The 21,878-nt window shown below is 43.1% G+C and overlaps 2 protein-coding genes across 2 annotated transcripts in view; both read left to right on the plus strand.

Annotated features, from left to right (window-relative positions):
- The first annotated feature begins 18 nt into the window (after positions 1 to 18).
- On the plus strand, positions 19 to 4,096 carry HAUS2 (HAUS augmin like complex subunit 2). Its single transcript, XM_061997954.1, has 6 exons — positions 19 to 226; positions 1,182 to 1,274; positions 1,954 to 2,023; positions 2,781 to 2,913; positions 3,586 to 3,694; positions 3,832 to 4,096. The coding sequence occupies exons 1-6, from the start codon at positions 104 to 106 to the stop codon at positions 3,961 to 3,963; spliced, it is 660 nt and encodes a 219-aa protein (XP_061853938.1). The 5' UTR covers positions 19 to 103; the 3' UTR covers positions 3,964 to 4,096.
- A 2,386-nt stretch (positions 4,097 to 6,482) lies between these two features.
- STARD9 (StAR related lipid transfer domain containing 9) overlaps positions 6,483 to 21,878 on the plus strand; it is an 86,230-nt gene continuing 70,834 nt past the window's right edge. The window contains exons 1-3 of the mRNA XM_061997899.1: positions 6,483 to 6,566; positions 12,830 to 12,899; positions 14,939 to 15,055. Of these exons, the coding sequence (XP_061853883.1) occupies positions 6,520 to 6,566; positions 12,830 to 12,899; positions 14,939 to 15,055 (234 nt within the window). The 5' untranslated portion in view covers positions 6,483 to 6,519. The remainder of the gene's footprint in view (positions 6,567 to 12,829; positions 12,900 to 14,938; positions 15,056 to 21,878) is intronic.

Here is a 21,878-nt window from a genome sequence, read left to right on the forward strand (position 1 = left end):
GTCACGGTAGCGCTCATCCGCCCGGCCTTCCGGGGCAGCGGGCACGGCCCCGAGCCGCCGCCGCTCTTCCGCCGGGGCTGTAAGCGAGGGCTGGGCGCTGGCTATGAGCAGGCAGCCGGGCGCGGGGCCCGGCGCGGCCCCCGCACACCGTTCCTGGAAGGCGGGGGAGCCTTCGGCGGCCGGCGCGCTGCTGGCGCGGTGCGTGGAGAGCGGCATCGTGAGGCAGGTAACGGCCGGGACGGGCTGCGCTGCGGCGGGCGACGGAACGGAGCCGCGGCTTCTCCTCCTTCGGAGCCCGCCATCTGCCGCCGGCGGGTCGTGGTGGTGGCGCCTCACGCTCCACCGCCTGGCAAACAGACATGTTTCCTTTTTATCTCGCGTTTTTGGCCGGTGACAGCTCTTCCTGCTGCGAGTAACCGCACCTGCTGGGGTGTATTTTTCTGGAGCGGTGATATAAGTGTTGCTTTATGCCTTCTGGTGTGTTTCAGCTGTATACAAGATGGTATCGAATCATAGAATGGTGCTGGTTGGAAGGGAGCTCTACAGCTCGTCCAGCCCAACCCCTTGCTGAAGCACGGTCACACAAGTCCAGGCGGGTTTGGAACCCTCCAGAGAAGGAGCCTCCGCAGCCTCCCTGGGCAGCCTGGGCCAGGGCTCCCTCACCTCAGCAGGGAAAGAGCTTTTCCCAATGTTTCAGTGGAACTTTTTGTGTTCCAGCTTCTTCCCATCACCCCTTGTCCTGTCCCTGGATACAACACAAAAAAAGTGCTGCCCCAACCTCCTGACACCCACCATTTAGATACTTGTAACTATTAATGAGATCCCCCTTCAATCTCTTCTTCTCCAGACTAAACAGCCCCAGGTCCCACAGCCTTTCCTCATAAAGAAGATGCTCCAGTCCTCTCAGCATCATGGTAGCCCTCCCCTGGCCTCTCTCCAGCAGTTCCCTGTGTGGAGCTGGGGGGTCGTTGGGTTGAGAGTGCTCTCTTACTGCCTTTTATGGATTTGTATTTACAGTCATGTTCGTTTTCTCAAGTAATGGCTGTGTTTTAGTTGTTCAGAGGAAATCTACCGTATTGCACCCAGTAGCTTTAAGACCATTCAAAGCCTGTCTTGAGGATTTGCCTGATGCTTTCTTGCTGCTGACCGCATTTTTGGTTTGACTCATTTTCCTTTCACAGGAGACATTGGATTTAACCAGTAGAAACAACAGGTGCTTTGTGAAATTCGAAGAGATGGAGAGAATGGCAAACATTCGAGCTGAAATCAACGAGGTACAGCCTTTGCTGTTGTCAGCATAGACTGGCCACTTCAGTAGTTAGTGAGTGGCAACGGATGAGGTATGGCACTGCCATGTGCTATTGTTTCCTGGTTTGTGTTTTATTTAACAGTTCAGCTGTTTCATGTTGGTGCTTTATTTCCCCACAGTAGGCTGAGTTGCTGAAAAGAACAAAGATGTGAAAGAAACGTGTGTGGTATAACAGGAAAGATGCAGCACCCAGCATCTTTGACATGTTTCCTGAAGTTCTCTGGAGAAGCTGAGGCACAAATAAGAGCCTGTAGTTGACTTCAGTTCACAGAAATGTGTTTGTTTATAGGCATCTGGACCATTTCACTGGCTAACAGGAGTCATTTCCTACCGCCTGAATGAGCTGTTGGCTTGTGTCTTACAATGATGTTTTCTGAGCTTTGGCTCAAATTCCCACTAAATGACCAAATTGTTTAGGTTTTTTTGAACAATCTTGCTATTGACCAAAAAAACACAAAGCCCCATCTAGTAACAGGAACACTCCAGAGAATGTATTAACATGCTCTCAAAGGAATGCTTGCTCTCTTTCACACAGATAGTCTCCCCCGGGCTTTCTCCCCTCTTTCCCCCACCTCGAGAGAGTCGCCAATATCTGGGTAAGAATGTTAAAGATACATTTTCATTTGGTGTTGTTATTGTTGTAGATGAAACTGAAAGCTGAAATTCTGGAGTTGGAGAAAGAAACAGCAGACATTGCTCACCCTTTTTACTTGGGTAAGTGCAGTTGCATCTTAGAAGAAAACAAGAGTATTAAAGGACTTCATCAGTTTCACCTGAGCACGTGACACTCCTGGAATGTGGGGTACTTCAGCTGTCTCCACTAGATGGCTTGTTAAAGGTGGCAGGTGTTTCATTAGCCTCTGAGGAACACTTCCATGCAGTCTGAACTTTTGCACTCAGTAGAAGCTCTGTGTGTAACTTGTCTTCAACAAAAGCGTGTGTGTGGGCAGCTCACCGGGGTCAGTGGAGCACCAGGAGTTCTGAGATAATCAATAACCTGCTTTTTTTCCCTTGGCTTTGCTGCTTTCTCCAGGAACCCAGTGTGTTTCTGCTGTGTCTGATGCCCCTAAAGTTACTTGGATTTTTGTTTTAGTATTTTGGGACCATACAAATTAGTTGATTATTTTGTACTTTTCCCACTACAATTTGATGGATGCTTAAAGACATTCCAGCTAGTGAGGCACGTTGTAATACTCCAGTGCTGTGGGACAGTTAAATAAGTGGGTTTCATCTCAAAGGCAGTGTACTTCAAACTATGGATAATAACAAAATTATGTCTCCAAAAAGGATGTCTTAGGACTTTTAGGTGCATGCTGATACTAAGTCCTATACCCTCCAACAAAAATCCTTCTGATTTGTGAGATCTTTCTTGAGCCCAGTGCAATAGATCAGACTTCTTTCTTTCTCCAGAAGCAATTCTACTCTTGTTTCAGCAGGACACTAGGTTCAACTTGGCAATTTGATTTTATAGGCCAAAAATGCGAGCTGTTGGAAGATATGAACACACACTTGGAAGCTGTACTGAAACAGCAGAGTGCTCTGAACAAGAAGTTGATAAAGTCCACGTGTGAAGAGAGCTTGCCCGTTGAGGTTACTTACCACAAGTAAGCATATAGAAAACCATTCCCCTTTGTTTTCATGAGACCAATTGAACTTCATTTGAATTAATGGGCAGTAAAAATCACGTGCTTTCATTTATTTCTCTTATCAGTGGAAAAAAATGGTAGCAGGACCTCAGCTAAAAAAGCTAGTAGTTTACTTACTGCTGAATTCATCAAAAGCTAGTGATACATATTTTAATGAGCATTTGCTTGGGTTAATAGTCTTGTTGGTCCCAGGTTGTGAAGGTTACAGGACAATTTGTGGTGTGTTGCTTTAAGCAGTACTTTTAACCAGCTTGAATTGATTATTCAATAAGTAGGAACTGTCATTTCAGCATTTGGTGGTTTTTTCTTCCACTGTGACTGGCTCAGAATAAGTGTGTGAGTGGTTTTCAGACCAGCATGGTACATGTTTTTAAAATGTAGTCCTTTCTATCAAAAAGTCTACTCCAGTTGCAGAAGCATTGCATGTTAATTTCTGTAATTCCTGCCCTGTTTGTTGCTGAGCGTCACAAAAGAGGTGTAATGGCAGAGAAATTAGTTAGATGATTAGCAACTTGCACCTGGAAAAGAGGTCTAAGAAAAACCCACAAGGGAAAGAAGTGAGGGCTTGGGAGTATTAACTCTTCATTGTTCTGCAGGACTTCTGATTGAGAGGGGCATTTTTGGTTACAGGTACGTAGTAGAGTTGTTGACTGAGGCAGTGAATGTCATTGAGAAGTTTGAAAGCCATGTGCAGACCATAAGAAGCATCCCTCAGGTACCAGAAATGATGAAGAATATGGTGAGTAGCGAAAAACCTGAGTTTCCTGTCTCCTCCAGCATTAAGAATTCAACACTGTTTGGCTGTTTAGGTTATTTTTATGCCCTGCTAGATTGGCAGGATCTATAAAGATGAAATCCAACTCTTGTCTGTTTCAGGACACTGCCTTGAACAAAACAGTAGCGCTTGTGATGGAGTTGGAAGAGCTGGCAGAGCAAATATTAAGTTGGAGAGAACTGCAGCAAAGTGTATCCTGCAGTACTGAAAACTTGGGTTTCACTTCTCTTTAACAAATTAAGTGCCAATCTGTTTTGATACTATTTATGCACTTTCTATAGCGTGTTCATTTCTTGTAGCTCCCTGGTAATATGCTGTGTCTTGTGTGTGGCTGTAAAACTTGAATAAAAGCACTAGATTTCAAGAGCTGTGTTTCTTGCTCTCTCTTTTGTTACAAAATCCTATCATTAAAAGAATAATGCCAAGTCTTAGGCCCCAGCTTATGCTTCCAACCAGGAAATTAAACTAGTTTGAAGTTAATCTGCTGTGTTCCACGACGTAGCAAAAGGATCGATGGTTGTAGTTTGCAACCTGAGTGACTTCTGTGTCATGAAAAGACTTGGTTAAAATGTCACTGGCATGACACTTGGAGGTTGTCCAGGCCTGTATTTTGTATTTGCATCCCTGCTTGCATACCTCTGCCTGGGGCTGTTCCCCCGAGCCCCTGGGTTGTAAACTGGAAGAATAAATTTGCTCCTGGCATTTCTGTGGCTGGTTGTGTGTCCTGCCTGTGTTGGCTTGCACAACATCCAACCTGTTGCTTGCCGTTTGTAAAATAAAGAGCCCTTTATTTTTTCTGAAAGTCGCCACTAGATGGCTCAGGACTACACAAATGTCCCTGTAGTTTATCTGATGATGAGGAAAGAAATCTTTGGCTCTTTTGTGGAAGTCACTCTGGAACTGGTCTACTCTATATTGATTTTTTTCTTTCTTCAAATCCCACTTTAGTCTTTGGATATTTCATTATCCCACTGAGTGTGATGACAAGGTGTATAACGTACAAGTTGTCTATTATGCTAGTGCAGCTGAGGCTCTTTGGTGCTGTTGAGAAAAGTTAAAGAGGACAGAAATTATTTGGATTGAGTCATGTGGCATGCCAATAGTTAGGATCTGAGAGTATAAACTGATGTTTGAGTCCCATAAACTTTAGCATGGTCTTTGTGTGAGCACTTGCTATACATCAGTGTGGGACTCAAGTCCAAAGTTCCCTATCACTGTCGTTTCAGGTGTGGAAACGAGGCTCTTCCACAGTATTGCAGAGGAGATGGCATTTTTGCTGGAAATACTTTGCACATTGCACGTGAAATTGGAAGAAAGAGAACCCAGGTTCTAGAATCATCAGTCTTAACCTTTCTTTCATTGTCTTACCATGATGGTTCAGGTCAGGCAAATTAAAGGTGTTGTAACTTAATGCTTTCATAAGTAGGATGAAAATGATTTTATTTAGTTTGTTCATGATAATTCCTTCAAGTGAAGACAAATAAGTGTTTTTTGCCATGTCCCAAAGAACTGAGCATCCTTCTATCTTTTACTGTTTCCATCGTTGGAGAGGTGACCATGGAGAAGGTAGAGTTTAGCTAATACCATTTGCTGTGGATGTACCTATTCATTCCTTGCTATGATTAAAGAGATAAAACTGTTGAAGCAAATAGTTACTCACTGCTTGTGCATCTCTGTGGGGGGTTATGAGTTGGGAAACATGTTATTTTCAAAGGATCCCTCCCATCTGCTCCAGAAGGTTTTGGTATTGTGGGATCTTCTTCATTTAATGTTTCTGAAGCTTAAGGCAGATAGTCTCATAAGTACACTTAAAGTACAAATAAATAATACAGTTAAAAGGTAATTTAAACAGAAGTTAAGTGGAATGTAAAACATTCCTGTGTACTCAGTTATAGCTCAACATTTCTTGTATTTTGAAATGCAAAACCAGAAAAAGCTCAGTTACACATGAGCAGAATTGGGGGAAAAAACAAACAAGAATCACCTGTTGAGCCTGGCACCTTGTTTATACCAATGTTACTTGCAGTAAATGGCAATAATTGCAGTAAATGGCAGTGATAATAATGTAAGGACGTTTTTTAAAGGACTTTGGGTGATTTTTGTTACTCTGTCTTTATGGATGCAACAGTTTTAACGTTGAGCTCAATGAGAGTTCTTTGGAAGTCTCACCGTTTATTTTGCACTCATCCAGACTGGAGGTTATTGAAGGGAATTTGCAACACGTGAGAGCTTTCCTTTAGCGCTCGCTACGAAGGGTTAATTACCTTCCTGGCATTACTCTCACGTTAACTAAACAGGAGTGCTTTGCACTTCAGGCAGTGCTGCTTTTCTGCTTGCCTGCACGTTGCTAGGATAAGAAATGGGATCAAATGGAGGTAGGATGAGGCAGTTCCGTTCCGAAACGAGCCGTTTTCTCTCGCCTGGTCCCCAGCGCGTACCTTGCCGGTAGCGCACTTCTCCTCAGGCTGTGGGCGTTCAGCCCTTCAGCCCAGCCCGCCTGAGGGTGATCGTTTCGCGGTGCTGCCTGGCGGTTCTAGGTGCCAAACCGCCATCTCTCTTCGAGGCTGAAAAAACACGGTCCTGGGGAGGCTGCTTGGGGAGAGTTTTCCCCAACCCTCCCCTCTGTCCGCTCGGGAAGGCGGCGGGGCCCTGCTGCCGCGGCCGGGCCGGGCTGGGCCCTCCCCTGAGGGGCGGCCCCGCCCTTTCCCGCCCCACTCCGCCCAGGCCGTGATGCGGGCCCGGGCCGCGGGCGGCTGCTGAGCCTGAGCCCAGCCGAACCGAACCGAGCTATGGCTAACGTCAAGGTGGCCGTGCGCGTCCGACCGCTGAGCAAAAGGTGTGTGTGGGCGGCCGGCGGGACGCGGCTGGCACGGGGGGTGCCGGGGCGGTGAAGGAGGGAGCTGCGAGGGGCGATGGAGTGCCGCTGGTCCTGTCATCGGGGACACGAGCGCTGCTGTGAGGGGGCTCAGGGAAAGACAGCAGTGCTGGGGAGCTTCACGGTGAGGTACGAGGAGCCTGGAAAGCTCTCTTGTCAGCCAGTGGAGCCGTTAGGCTGGCGTACGGCTTCCTGAGCTCCCCAAAACAGGAGCACAATCGCCATGCCGTGTGAGGGAATCTTCCCCTCCTGTTGGTGGGTTTTTTCCCAGCCTGAGGCAGAGCCGGACATTCCCATAGTCGCTCAGCTCCGCTCCCTCCCTGGCTCCAGTGGAAATCCCAAAAGCTAAACGATTCGGCTTGGAGACAGCCCACACAAACAAGATGTCGTAGCGCAATGCTCTGGGGTTGTTTGGATACGATACGTAACGAAAACCTTGCAGACTTTGGAAATTCGAGGAGAAAAAGAAAAAGTAAGCAGCCAAAACATCAGTGAGTGGCTGGTAATTCACTCCTCCTGTTAGAGAAGTGCTGTGGAACTTGGGGCAAAAACGGCTTGAAAAGCAGCGTGAGCTCTGAGGAGTCCATGACTTGGTGCTGCCTTTCTTTTTAGCATGAGTCCCTAACATTGTCTTCTCTCTGCATTGACTTTTAGTGATAACTAACTGTTTTATGTAGTAGAGAAAACGATTCTTGAAGAGTTGTCCAGCCAGAAAACTCACCTAGTCATTAAGCTGGCAGCACACTGGCGTATTTTGGACTCTTAAGTTGCTATTCATCTATGGATTATTATTTTTTATTCAAGAAAAGACCCCGGGGAGTGTTGAATAAAATAAAAAACCTACCCAAAACAAACCCACTAGTCTTAGTAGAAAAGGTCGAAAGTAATTTACAAGCTTTCGATGTATTTTTACCCTTAACTCAAAGCTAACTGATATAAAAAGTACTCTGTCTGTAAGTTAATCTTTCATATGTTTGGGTAATATAGTTCTGATTCGTTGTACTGCTGTGAGTGGGACAGATTTGAATAGACACTGGCATGTTGTAAGAAGAGTTGGAGCACTCTTTTACCATAGTTCCTTTAGTGTTGGAGATACTATTTGCTTGTTATTTTCTTCCATATAATTCTGAGCATTTACTGGTTAAATAAATTGCCATTGTGCCCTCTGGAAGTAAAAAAAAAACAGTATATAAGTGCTAAGTATTGACATTAATTGACAATTTGGTAATGATACAAAGTTTTCCAGACCGTAGGACTCTTTTGTTTCAGTCCTGCAGAGTTCAGTGGAGATGGAAAGTATTTCAAAGCCCAGCTTGGCGATGTATTACATTGCACGGTCAATGATATATTGTTTCTCTCACTACAGCATTTGGCTGCCTATTTGCAATTATGCTGTAGGGTCTACTGTGCATGTAACTTAAAATGAGCATTTCTTAGCAACTGAGGGAGAAAGGTCAAAGACTGAATTAGCAGGGATATGATTTTTGCTCTCACCAGATCCTCCTTGGTGAGGAACTTTGCACCATATCAGTCTTAATGTGGTTTTTCACCAGTGGGTAGCATTAAATAGTGCTTAACACTGCATCTGTCACCATCATAGCATTAAACAGCACCTCTAACTCTGTCAGGTAAGGTGTTATAAACAGGAAAACCCTCGATATAGACAGGGTGGGACAGCTGTGTGGTAGAGAATATGAAGAGGAAAGTAAGATCAGAAAGGTGGACAGCCCCTTTGCACAGGGGAGAAGCTGATCTGGTGCTGAAACAGAAATGTGCATACCAAAGTGGGAGTGGAAACTCACAGGGTAGTGCAGGAAGGCACTGTCAAGTAATTACACTGCCACAGGTTGGGTAGGTGGAACAGATGGGATGGGGAGCTAGAAACCAGTCTTGTAGTATTTGACCCCAAAGGCCATTTGTTCCTCATACCATGTTGCCACAGCTAATGTCAGCACAAGCATTTCAAGGTGGACTTTGATATATGGCAAGGAGAAGTGATTGGATAATCTCTGTGAAGCCTCTGACATGAGAACTCCCTTTCTGACCTTGACCAAAACTGTCTACGTGTAATGACTTCAAGGCAAATACCAAATAACACAGGCTTAAAGTAACCTTGATAGACATTGAGAGGACTAAAGCTCTCAGCAGGGATAAAGGCCTGCTTGTCCTCTTCCAGCATCTTATACCCCTCTCATATTGTGGTCACACAAACCTTTCATCTTCTCTATATACACACACCATGGTGCTCTCTGACAGGTACCCATGTTGCCAGAGCTCCTGGGATCTCTTCTGGGCTTTAAAAAGAATAACTTCCTGCAGAAAAAAAAAAAAGCAGTTCAGCTGGATTGAGTACTGGAACGTGCACAGTCACAGTTCCAGCCAGAGAGGTTAAACACTGCTTTTTAAGAGCCCCAAAACTTGAGAAGCTGTGGGCAAAGGCTCCAACTAGAGGCTTAGCTGGTTGTTTCTAGACGATCGTGCAAACTTCAGTGGCATAGAATGGGAGATGAACGTTGGGTTTGCATCTTAAAGTGTACAGAATATGCCCATGTTAATACAGGAATTCATAAAATCCTGCTTTCTGTGTTTATAAGCCACGTTAATCACATCTGTAAAGTTATTTAGCATAAGAGCAAGAGAGGTCTTTTTGTTCCGTGTCTGTAGGGCGCCCATCACAATGCATTCTTTGAGAGAGAGCTCCTGTGCACAAAGAATCTCTGACAGTTATAAAGCAAGTAAAGTTGTACAGAATGCAGGTTTTCCCTTTGCCTGAACTTTAAACAGCCCATAGCCGATGTTCTTCCTAATTCCATCTGGGACAGACTAAAGGATTTGTTGGTCACCAAAACGATGTCCTGGGTGTAAATTCCCCTCAAATAAAGACTGTTTTACACATTTGCTATTGTACATACTAGAAAATATTCATTACTTTGTGCTTACATGGGTACTTGTTCTGTGCAAATACATTTTCCCCTCAGAATGACATCCACAAGCTGGAATGGGTGCTATAAATGGACTATTAGCAATAGGTAACCATCAGGTGTTAAAAAGAAGCTGGGAATTGATGAAACCTCTTACAGCGTTTTTTGTCTCCAGACATCTTAATGCTTGCTCTATTAGATATGAGGCTTTTGTAAGGAAAGTGTGATGTTATTTTTGGCTATCAGCCAGAAGCTGTTGATGGAAACACTTTCAGTGTTAGCACGTAACTATGTGAACTGGGAATGTTTTTTCTTTGTCTTTCCTGACTTTTTGCTGTGGAGTGTGCCAGTACCACGGTATGCAGTGTGGTGCTGTGGTAGCAGATCTGGCCCTCTCCACACTTGCAAATTGTGTGAGTGGCTTAGAAAGAGGGTACATTACCCCTCAAGTGCTTCTTTACTGTGTCTAGGGAACTCCTTGTGCCTGGGTAGCTCTCTTAAAGCTGTGTTGGGTGTTTGTATGACTATTTCTGTAGTCCGGCAGAAACCAATGCTGCTTTTTATGTGCTGCTAGCTTCAGAAATATTTCTCCTAGTGGTATCCCATCACATCTGTAGAACATAGTTGTGGCTGGTGACTGCTCTTGGCCATGTGTGATCTGAGAGAAGGAACAGGAACAGGACCAGGAAAGTGATTGTGCTCCTGTACTCAGCACTGGTGAGGCTGCACCTTGAGTGAGGACTTTGTTCAGTTTTGGACCCCTCATTATAAGAAGTGCTGGAGTGTGTCCAGAGACAGGCAACAAAGCTGGTGAAAGGTCTGGAGAAGGAGTCTGATGAGGAGCAGCTGAGGGAGATGGGGGTGTTTAGCCTGGAGAAGAGGAGGCTGAGGGGAGACATGATCATTCTCTATAACTGCCTGAGAGGAAGTTGTGGTGAGGTGGAGGGTCTCTTCTTTCCCATAATGAATGATAAGACAAGAGTAAATGGCATAAAGATTAGAGATTTAGAAGAACTTTTTCCCTGAGAGGGTTGTCAGCCCCTGTGCCAGGCTGCCCAGGGAGGTGATGGGAGTCCCCAGCCCTGGAGGGATCCCAAAGCCATGGAGCTGAGGTGCTGAGGGCCAGGGGTTAGTGATGGGCTTGGCAGGGTGAGGGGAGGGCTGGGACTCTATAATCTTAAAGGTCTTTTCCAACCAAAATGATTCTCTGTTTCTATGAAGGGAAAGCTGTATTTGTGCATGGGAGGCTCTCTAAGAGGGGAGGAGTCAGTGTGTCCAGGACAATACTGTTAAGGACCAGGATTGAGCACAGCTGCCTCAATGTCTTTCCCTCCATGATCCACTTCTGATGCACTTTCTGCTCTGCATCCAGCTGGTCTCTTTTCACTTACATGTACCTGGGATGCCTTCCCCTTGTCATGGTGTAGTTTGAGAGCTGCTATGGAAGCAGCCTTAAAGGGGGGGAAGGAGGATTGAAAAAACAGTGCTGTTGTCCTCTTGCACCTGGAGAAATGGCAGGGTTTTATCTACTGTAATAGCTGAGGGAGTGTTTTCCCTCTGTGTTCCTCTGTTACACGACAGTGGCAGCAGTTGAACTCTCTGTGAGTTTTGGAGTTGGTACCTGATGGTGGGAAAGAGCTGTCTCATGCCTCCAAGGAGTTGCTGCCCATGACTCTGTACACACTGCACTGATTATGCTTTGCTCATGGTTTCAAGCTGCTTTACCACAGCAGAGCTGGGGGTTTGAAAAGAGAAATTGAGGTTTGAATTTTGTGTTTAATGGAGATCCCCCTTCCGAACAAATGTGTTTTATCATTTGTGTATCCTGTTTCATAACCTAGTGCTAAGGTTATCCTGACATCATTTTCTCTCTCTCTCAAAGGAGTTATTGTCCTTTGCCTAGTCTATTATTTGAAGGTTCATGTAAACTATCATTGAGGGAGCTGCTCTTTGCTCTTAGTATCTGTACTGGTCATCAGTAGGAACAGTGACTTTTGACTGCTGGGCTGTATTAGCCATTGTCAGAGCCAGTGAAAGCTGTGTGCAGGTGGGAGTAGCCTTGGAAGATCACTTCAGCAGCATGTCTAGTATAGCAGCGTGCTGTCTGGGTGTACTCTGTGTACTTGGCTTCAATATAGACTTAAAAATGCTTTCTAAATGTCTGCCCTGAATTTGGATGATGCTCTGATGCTGACTGGGTGTGCACTCCTCTTTGCAAGACACAGTAAAACAACTACAACTTAGAGAAAGATCCAAAATGAACCATGAATGAACCATGGCCAACTGGGTTTGAATTTTCCATCTCTTACTTTACCTCATGTAGTTTTTAACTCACCTGATGATACCGATCCAGGTGATGATCAGGGGATATGTATACAGCTAATCTCAAATGATAGTGTGTGTGCTTTCAGCTTCATTTTAAACAGTGTGACAAACCAACTTCTTCTGGTTTTACAAAGGCATCAGGCTTCGTCAAAATAAAACTTCCTGGTCAAGTTGCAGCTGACAGGCTGTGTCAGTATTGGAGTGCAGAGCAAATTATACAAGGAAGTAAAAAATCTTTCTCCTCTTCTTGGCTTCTTAGCACCGAAGTGGGTGTTTCTTTTTCTACTGTCAGCTGACCTCTTCTTCCTCATTTCTGTCTTGCTATGTATCAAAAAAAATCCATGACAATTATTGAGAGGGGTGTGAATCTACACAGCTGTAAATAAGCTCATCTTTAACTTCACCTAGCTATCATGCTGTTGGCTCAAGAATAAGAGGGTTTTTTTGCTTTAGCCACATCTCTTTGTTTTCATTCTTTTCCAACATCATTCATTTGGCAAGTGGAAGGTGGCTGCAGTACCCAGCCACAGCTGCATTCAGTGGGAATTTTGGACAGTATGCTTGAGTGTACTTGAGGAACAATCCTGTCCATTTCAGGACAGTTTTGATTTTCCAAAGAGTACTTTTGAGGACGACAACAAACACTTTGGGTTATATCAGCATGACCTGAAAACACTTTACTGCCTTGTACATGTAATTTGAAACAACAACTCCTAATTAGAAATAAAATCCTAACAAAGTATTTAGGACAAGCACTTGGAAGCTGTTTAATCACCACAGTTCTGGATTCCTGCCCAAACAGACTGTTGAGATACCTGACTGAAGATCTACAAATACCACTTCATGTCACAGGGTCTGTTTTATAGATCTGATTTGCATTTTGATAAAGTCACCACAGAGTTCTGGGGCTTATGAATTCGCTGTGCCCCTTCATGGGATCTTCATATTTTCAATGGATTTCTTGATGTCTCTTTCTAGAGAGAGTGCAGAAGGAGGAAGAGTGATTGTAGAAGTCGATGACAAAGTGGCAAAAGTCAGAAATACAAAGGTATGGTTTTGTCTTCTTTCTCATACAAGGATCCTGATATAATGATGCCTCTCTGGTTTTTACTTGGCTATTGGATCATGCTAATAGAAATCTCGAGGGAGATGTGTGTGGGATTGTTTTGGGGTTGGCTTGTTTGTTTGGTTTTTGACAGGGGTTGTAAGGTGCAGTTGTCTTTTCTGTGTTTTTTATTTATCAAAGCTTCTGCAATCTGGCTGCATGCCAGCATTCCAAGCTGTCAGTAAACTATTTAGGGGTTTGTGCATATCTTCCTGTTGCTCACATCTGGATAATTTCTCTCCTTGTGTGTTTCCTCCTCTCATATTTGCACTCAAACTACAACTGATTTGCATGAAGTGGAGCAAAATGTGTTCAGCTAAGCTTCGGGTCTTGGTAAAAGACCAAGAGCTGTAAGAATAAGCTGAATGTAGCTGTCGTCTTCCGTGAGAGCTCTGGAGCCAGCGTGCATGGGAACCAGCACTCTGGTTTAGACTCTTGGACTATTTAAAGCTGCCACAGTCCTTCCCTAAATTCATAGAATGGGAGCAAAGCAATTTTGTGTTGTTAAACATGTTTCTTCTCAAAAGGCAAGTAAATGCAGCCTGAGATTACTGTGGGGATCTTAGAAGATGGATACTTCTTGTATTTCTTGTCTCCTTTTTCTTTCTTTCTGCAAGCAACCCAGTTTGGTGCTTCAAGAGAAAGAATACATTAGTTTTCAAAGAGAAACTTTGGGAAAAATTGAATGGGAGGATTTGAACTATTTCTCTTTTTGCATTGGATTTATGATTGTGTTGACTACTGGTGCTTTTTTTTGAAGAAGGGAGGAAAGTTGTCAGTGGGATGAGAAGTCTTAGGGGTGTAAAACGTGGCTTGTTTTCTGTCTGTTTCCTTTTCAATAGGAATTTGTGAGTCTGAGACTCTCCTTGCTCTCTGAAATAATTTTCTGCTGTTCCCTTTTTGTGACCACAATGCTCTCCAAGAGACGTGGTCCCTCCAAGTGTCTGTTCTTGGTGGTTTTCCTCAGGAAGGCTTTTGTCCCCGCCACAGGGCTGCAAGGATTTGGGCCTCAGAAGCTGCCCTCCCTGACTGGGGGAGCCTCAGTCATGCAGCTGCTTAATTTGGTCCCATTGAGCCTTGTTAAACCTAGAGGGTTTTTTATTTTATTTGTCTAAAGAGGAGCTGAGGGCTGATACTGGAGAAGCCACAGCAAAGGGGCACACTGCCTGTAGCAGGCTGAGATGCAAGGGCTGGCTTGTGGATGTTTTTTCTTCTGAGGTTTTGTAATTGGTGAGTTTTTTCAAGGCAATGAGTTTGCTTTATGTATAAACGAAATTTAGGGAGCCTTTGGTGAATCCAATTTAGTATCTAAATTAATATTTATACACAAGTGTTCGTGTTGTTGTGTCTGAGGTAGCTGCACTTTGTATAGCCAGGCTGTTCTCAGTGGTGTCCAATGACAGGATAAGGGGCAATGGTACAAGCTGGAACAGAAGAGGTTCCAAAGCAACACAAGGGAAAATTTCTTCACTGTGAGGTGAGGGAGCACTGGAAGGGGCTGCCCAGATGGGCTGTGGAGTCTCCTTCTCTGGAGACATCCCAAACCCAGCTGGATGAGTTGCTCTGTGCCCTACTCTAGGCGGTGCTGCTCTGGCAGGGGTTGGCACTGGGTGAGCTTTCCAGGTCCCTTCCAGCCCTTGAGATTCTGTGATTCTGTGAATGACAGAGAAATATCAGAAAGGTTATAGACCTTTCCTGCCAGTATGTAGATATTGTGAAGATTAACTGAATGTTTATTGTGTACACCCTGGAGAACCTTAGCCGTAGGAAATGGATGCTTCTGCAGAAATGCTTCAGCGAGTCTCTCATTGATGTCTCCACCTCACTCTGATCATCAAAGGAAACTGAATAAAGAGGATACACTATTTGCCATTTCTTTTCCACAATACAGATCCTAGATAAGCTTCCTGATAGTTTTAAAAGGCTTACTTTTTTGATCAGATTTAAAGTGATTTGGTCTGCCTTTTTCCTTCTGCTGCCAGGTTGACAGTAAGCTTGATAGCACCTGGGACTCGAGAGAGAAGACGGTGGCCTTCAGCTTTGATTACTGCTACTGGTCAGTTGATCCCGAAGATCCCAAGTATGCATCTCAGGAAATGGTAAGTGATACTGTTCTTCATGTCTGCATTCCCATCCTGCTTTGTCTGTTGTTATCTAGAGGAAGAGATTGAGATATAGGATGTATGCAATGCCTATGATCACATGTGACAAATTTAAAGTAGGTTTTTACTGTCGTTTTGTCTTTAAAATTGTGTAATTTCATCTTTATCTGAGTGCAATTATTCCTGAAACTGCAACCTGTACAGTGTGTTGTTTTTCACAGAAAGTGTCACTCAAGACTGAGCTAGTCCTGTGCAATTTGTGTTTCTGGTAGTGATGAGAGCAGGATTGTGTTACTTTGATGAGTCAATACTCGAAAAACTATCAAACTTGGCAGTTACTAGAACTACAGGTGAAACTCTTGATTGCTCCTTTTCCTTCTCAGTGCAACAGTGTGGTTTTTGGGAACTTGAGAAGTGTATTTAGTGATTAAAAAAATAAAGGTGTCTTTCCAAGGTACTCAGAACTTTCATTTTAGGGATTACAAGTAGCAACCCATTAAATGTTGAGCTGTTGGGGTTCCCTCCACCCACTTTTACTGTCTTATGTATTTTGATGTTGTGTCTTTCATGACTTTCTCTCCTAATATGCATCAAAGCATTCTTAGAACTGTTGACAATTCAATTGGGTTTCTATCTAAAACAGTTCAGCAGATGAAGTGTTGATAAATACAGCCTGCCAAGTTAGTTTTATCTCTGCTCAGTATGAAAACTTATCAGAACTGCCAAATGGGAAACATAAATATTGGCTACAAAGTAGAAATTTTGGCTCTTGTTATGAAACACAAAAGTGCAATTGAGAAAATAATGCAAACTGCAGTCCAATAAAACTACTGATGGAGGGGAACATGAACTCCTTGGACATAGAAAATTGTGGGCCATGGCTTCCTTACTCTTACCTGATGCTGTCTGGTGTTGCTTTGTGTAACTGTCAGGTTGCTGAGCCTTAGACAGATGTCTTTGATGAGTAAAGAAAAGTTTCAAGCCAAACTGGCACTTTGAAAGGTCTTTGAAGGTGCTTTGAAAGGTCTGGACTCATGAGTGAATTTCTTGGGCTTTTTACCTAACCTTGCTGCTTGTAGAAGCAGGAAAGCATCCTTTCAATGTCCTTGAGAGGAGGCCTACTGGAATATTGCAATCTTACTGTGCTTTTGTGCATTTGTCTACATGAATGAAGTTTATGGTACGAATTCCATGTTTTAAGTGCTGAGCTTTAAGTTTCTAAGCTTGCTGACAGTGATGATGCTATTGGCAGCCAAAGGAAGTCTGGGAACACTGTCATTTAGTAAAAGCTTTCTTTCATGAGCTGACCTTGGATTACTTTTTCCTTGCAGATGTCCTGCCAATGGTTATCACTTGCAATTGCTGTATTGATCGAGGATGAAAAGTAGATTAAAGTATTCTCATATTAAGGTGCTTTGGGGAGGTGAATCTGGTGCTATAGGGGACATGTGTAAAAGTGACCACTTCTTCCTTCTCCCCTGCTCCCTTCCCATACAGATGTCTTCAGGAAGCTGTGTATGTTGTTTCCCAAAAACTGTTGGGAATCCAGCCCTCTTTGGCCATTGTGTAACTATGGGATTGTGTTTTAACAGACATTCATGGCATATTTCCACTTTGCAGCACAAATACCGTGTGATAAGGTTGTGTTGATATTTAAAGTCATGATTGTTGCTCTTAGAGGCAATTTCAGCTTGCTGATTCAATCTGCTGGTTGAATATGACAGTTAATATGTAGGTGCTTGGAGGCCTTGATAGTTGCTCAGCAAACAAACATCTCAATTTAACCTCTTTTAAATTGACATTTTTGTCTGGCGTAGAACAGCCCATTTCAGTCTTTTGAGTTTCCTTTGTAAAGCCAAAAATAGCTCTTAATCAGTCTTAATAAATCTTTCTTCCAGTCTGTTTTAGCTGCACAAAGCAAAGGAAAATGTTTCAAACAGTTGCAAAACTTTAGGAGTTCTAAATCCTACCGAACAAAAAAAACCAAACCCCAAACCAGCTTTGGCTTAATCTAAGTGCAGTTAAATAAAACCTTACGAGCATTCTGCACAAGAGTGTTCTTAAGGCTTCAGGAACCCATGGAAGCATGAAGTGTTGTTGTAGCTGGTTGTTATAGTTTCAGTCCTCAGCTTCCCTCCAGCCATCCAACCCATCCGGTTATTGTGCATGCACAGTAACCGCAGCCAGCGCCTGACACACAGGATGCACAAGCAGGTATTTACACAGAACAGTTGCCATAGAGAGCTGATGCCTGCCAATCTGTTCCTTTTGATAAGAGGAATGCATCCCATGACCAACAAGCTTTGAATGGTAGAGATAGTGAAAGAGTTAAAGTGCCCGACTTGCACCGATTTCAGGGGGATACAAATCTCTGAGTGTGGGGTTTTCTGAATAGATTTCAAGCTTAGTTTTTGCACCTCAGTGCATCAGTTAAATGGAGGTGATATTGTTGATAAGGGGAATCAGAATCACAGATTCTTAAGGGTTGGAAGGGGACTTGAAAGGTCATCCAGTGCAACCCCCCCAGCCAGAGCAGGACCACCTAGAGTAGGTCACACAGGAACTCATCCAGCTGGGTTTGAATGTCTCCAGAGAAGGAGACTCCACAGCCCATCTGGGCAGCCCCTGCCAGTGCTCCCTCATCTCAACAGGGAAGAAATTCTTCCTTGTGTTTCTTTGCAACCTCTTGTGTTGCAGCTTGTCCCCGTTGCCCCTTGTCCTATCACTGTCCATCACTGAGAACAGCCTGGCTCCAGCCTCCTCACACCCACCCTTTATACATTAATTGAAAAAGTTTAGTAAAATTTTGTTTGGAAGTGAAACATTGTAAAGCACTTTCCATCCTTTCATCAAAATAAGCCACTTTAACTAAGATACCTTTTCTTTCTAAACTGAATTTGTAACAATTCCATGCCTCCATACATTCCCTGTGAGATTCAAGTTTTTAATTGTCTTGTGACAAGTTTGAAATGTGTTATCTGGCATATGCACTTAAATCTAAAAAGCATGACATAATAAAGCTGTAGTTTAAACCCCTTGAAAAAAAAATCCTTCAGTCTCTTCTCTCTTTTTCCTCCCTTTCTTCTCTTGGTGTAAAAGGAGAGAGAAAGAGAAGGAGGCTGTGGGTGGAAATGGCATTTTTGTATGAAATATTTGAGAGGCAGTAGACATTCTTACTTTTTTTTTCCTCCAACCCAGAGACAGAGTGAAAAGGAGAGCCTTCTGTAAGAAAAAGGCTTTTTGTGCAGTCATTGGATCGGTATATAACGGGTTATGATGGAGGGAGGAAAGCCACCATGAGTGCACGCTAGCTATCTTCTGCCAGCAACACAGCTGCTGTGTTCAGCTCGTGGTCTAATAAAGTCTTTCTTTCTGGCTATTGCGAGATTTCTTTGCAGAAAACTTCTCTGGGAATTACTGTGAATAATTGCAATCTTCAAAGCAGGCTTTATTGGAAGACAGAAGAGAATCAAATTGTTTTTTAACATTAAAAACTTCATGCTTTGGGGAGACTAAAATTAGTTTGAAGTAAGTGAGGCATCGAGGTAATGGATAGAAATGTAGTCATACACATACATATGCAACTATCCTTCAATACATTTGAGACACATTTCAAATATGAAGCCTAGATGGAAATACACAAGGATTAGGCTGAGAGTTGGGAATGAGTTGAGGGAAACCAAGAAACTTTTTCACAATGAAATGAGGCAGTTTTCCAGTCTACTAGTTCTTGTACACACTCCTGTTCTCCTGATAGGCACTGGCCATAGTCACAGAATCTTTAAGGACTGGAAGGGACCTCCAAAGCTCATCCAGTCCAACCCTCTGCCACAGCAGGACCACGTAGAGTAGGTCACACAGGAACTCACCCAGGTGGGTTTACAATAGGTAGACGGTATAATTCACCAGATAATATCAAAAGGATCTGTGAATGCATCCAGCAACTTAGAAGAAAGAGATTAATGAGTTCTTTGGGATGCCAGTTGTCACGCCTTTTGCAGTGAACCTGCACATTTGCAGTCTGCATTACCTCTATAAACCTTGTGATTTTTGCACATCTGACAAGTAAAACAATTTGAAGGAGTAATATTTTTTCTTCTAATCTGAGGTCCATACCTTAATCTTTCTGCTCTATGAACAGGTTCCTTTGCAGAACAACAAGTATTTTCACAGCCTGGCTTGACACAGAATGAAAGGTCATATTCATGGTGCTTCTAGGGTAGTACATTGATGCAGGTTTAGTTTTTAATCTGGAGTGGATTTTCTCCCATCTTAGCAATGTTGTGTGACTAACTTCAGTTAGACTGGTCTTTGGGGAACTAAAATTGCCGAAAAATCAGTCTGATCTTCAACTAAGTCACCAAGATCATATTGGTCTTTGAGTTCTGCAGTCACTGGAAGGAAGGATGCTGATAGACTTTTAGCAGGAGTCTGGGCCAGGTTTGGGAGTTTTATGTATTTGGGGTTTTACATGGTTTTAGCAGCAGCTGGCTTATAAAAGATTTTGTTGGGCAGGGCTGTGCTGGCATTGAACAGTGGGATGTGTTTATTGCAGCAGCTGTGATCAATTTCAACACGGCTATTTTGTTAGGTTTTGAAAATGTGCCATGTTTCTGATGTGTTGCAGCCATGAGATTGGACTTGCATGCCTAAGTAGCCAAAGCCTGAAGAACCTAAACAATATGTGTGTCCTGTATCACTGTTTATTAGTATTTTATACGTACAGCAATTGTTCCTTTATATTATAGCAAAAAAACAACCCTTTCCTTTTTTATAGATCTGTGTTTTCTTTGTTTATTTATCTTCAGTAGTAGCTAACTCTTGTATTTTTCTGTTAACTGGGATGTTATGCCTCAGAGAGATGTGTGTGTGGCCTTGAACACAAATTGAATGAATCATCCTTTTGGCTAGATGTGAGCACCTGCACGCTGACTCCCAATTCTACTTTGTTTTTAATCAACAAAAGTCTGCCCTTGAGAGCAAGGAAAGCAAAATTAACATCTCTGTTCACTTGTGGCTCTTCTGCTAAAATAGATGCTGTTGGCAGAGCTCCTAAATTGTGTAAGAGTGAAGATGAATAAAATCAATTTGGTGTAGAAGGATTTACAGTAGCCTCAGCAAATTCTGAGTGTCAGTTTAGAGTTCTTTACCCCCACATGTACATGCTATTGTGGATAGATTTTCATCCTTTGTAACTTCAGTGTTACATCATCAGGACTTACATCATGTCTCCTGCTTCAGCTGAGTATCTTAGACATAGTTCAAAATACACTTGCCCTGCCTGACTGTGTCACTGTCACATGAAACAGGTGATTAATATGTTCAGGAATGGACCATTTGAATCAGTCCTTGCTGGATAGGTGTTATTCCCAAGATGCTGAATTGCAATTGATGTTTTCCTGGTTTGTGGTTTAAGATTGTTTTTATGCTTGTAAGGATTGACTTGGTTCCAAATTAAATCTATCATGTTTAAGATAGCTCTCAACTTCTGCTCTACTGTTACTGCAGGTGTTTTCCATTCTGATTTTTCAGAGTCCCCTCTCCTGCACACATATATATCTTATGCAGAAGAGTCAGCCTTTAAAGAGCATGTGCCTTACCTCATGTGACAGATATACATATAAAACATCAGGTCTGAAAACAGTGAGGATCCAGCCCAGAAGTCATTAATTTGGCTTACCTCATTTTCTTCATATTTATAGGGGTTTTATTGTTATTTCATAGACAGAGGTGAACAGCTTGACATCAGAGGATAAGCAAAGCCCTCTCTAGTTGACATCGGAGAACAGAGACAGAAAATTGCAAGGGGTTGTTTATTTAAGTTAAAGTAGGCTGAGTTTCAAGGAGATTATATTTGTCCTCACTGGGGAAGAGTGAGGCTTCCTAATGGATTTTAAGAGCTAAAAAATCTCTAAGAGCAATGATTCCCAGTCTTTTGAGGCAAGTCCTACGGGAGCTGTTTATGACCTTCACAGTAAAGACTATGATAATCATTCTGCCACGTGACCAATATATGTAACCTGAGTGCTTGGAAGTATGATCAAAAGAGCTTCCTTATACAGTGCCTCAAAAGCACCTGTCTCTTTTGGACAGGAGAGGTGCATCTACAAATGTCATCTGCAGAACAGAGGAGTGCTCCTTTAGCTGTTGGCATTGTGACCCATGTGCTTGAACTTGCCTCACTTGAGCACTGGGCTTCTGCATTTCCTCTGACACATCATATCCAGGATCTTGTTGCACACAATGGATGCTACTGCTGTTGACAGTGGCCAACTCAGGGAAGCTACTTAAGCTTCTTAAGCTACTTAAGCTCAGACTTGAAATTATTTTTAACTTCAATTCAGCAGAAACTCAAAAGAACTGTCAATGCCTTAAAGACACATTTAGTCTGAAAACACAAAGATTTCAGAGGACTGTAGAAATTTGCTTCATATTATCCTCCTTTTAGGTAATTTCTGTGTGTTTGACTCTACTTGGTATAGCACAATGCATTTATTGTCTCCCATCCTACTGCATGTCATTTGCATACATTTATTGCTTATTACAGTATATGGAATGTCATCTTTCTCTGTTCCATTCATTATGAATGGAACTGGCTTTCTACAACAACGTCAGTGGCATGTTGATTTGAAAGAGGCCAGAAGAGATTAGAAGGTTGTCTTTTGTTCCTATTTGCTCTTTTAATGTGGAGTTGATGCTTTTTTCATCATAGCAAGTTGAGACTGTATCAGTACAAGCAAATAAAATGGCCCTGAGAACATTCCCTGAGCACTTCAGCTTGTTCATCTCTACTGCTGAACCGTTCCAGGTACTGTTTAGA

Source organism: Colius striatus, chromosome 6, assembly GCF_028858725.1.
Source record: "Colius striatus isolate bColStr4 chromosome 6, bColStr4.1.hap1, whole genome shotgun sequence".
Classification (NCBI taxonomy): Eukaryota; Metazoa; Chordata; class Aves; order Coliiformes; family Coliidae; genus Colius; species Colius striatus.

Coding starts and splice junctions, on each gene's coding strand:
- HAUS2 (XM_061997954.1), top strand. CDS start 104: ATGAGCAGGCAGCCGGGCGCGGGGCCCGGCGCGGCCCCCGCACACCGT. Junction 1,275..1,953: donor TTCGAGCTGAAATCAACGAG/GTACAGCCTTTG, acceptor TTATTGTTGTAG/ATGAAACTGAAAGCTGAAAT. Junction 2,024..2,780: donor TGCTCACCCTTTTTACTTGG/GTAAGTGCAGTT, acceptor TTGATTTTATAG/GCCAAAAATGCGAGCTGTTG.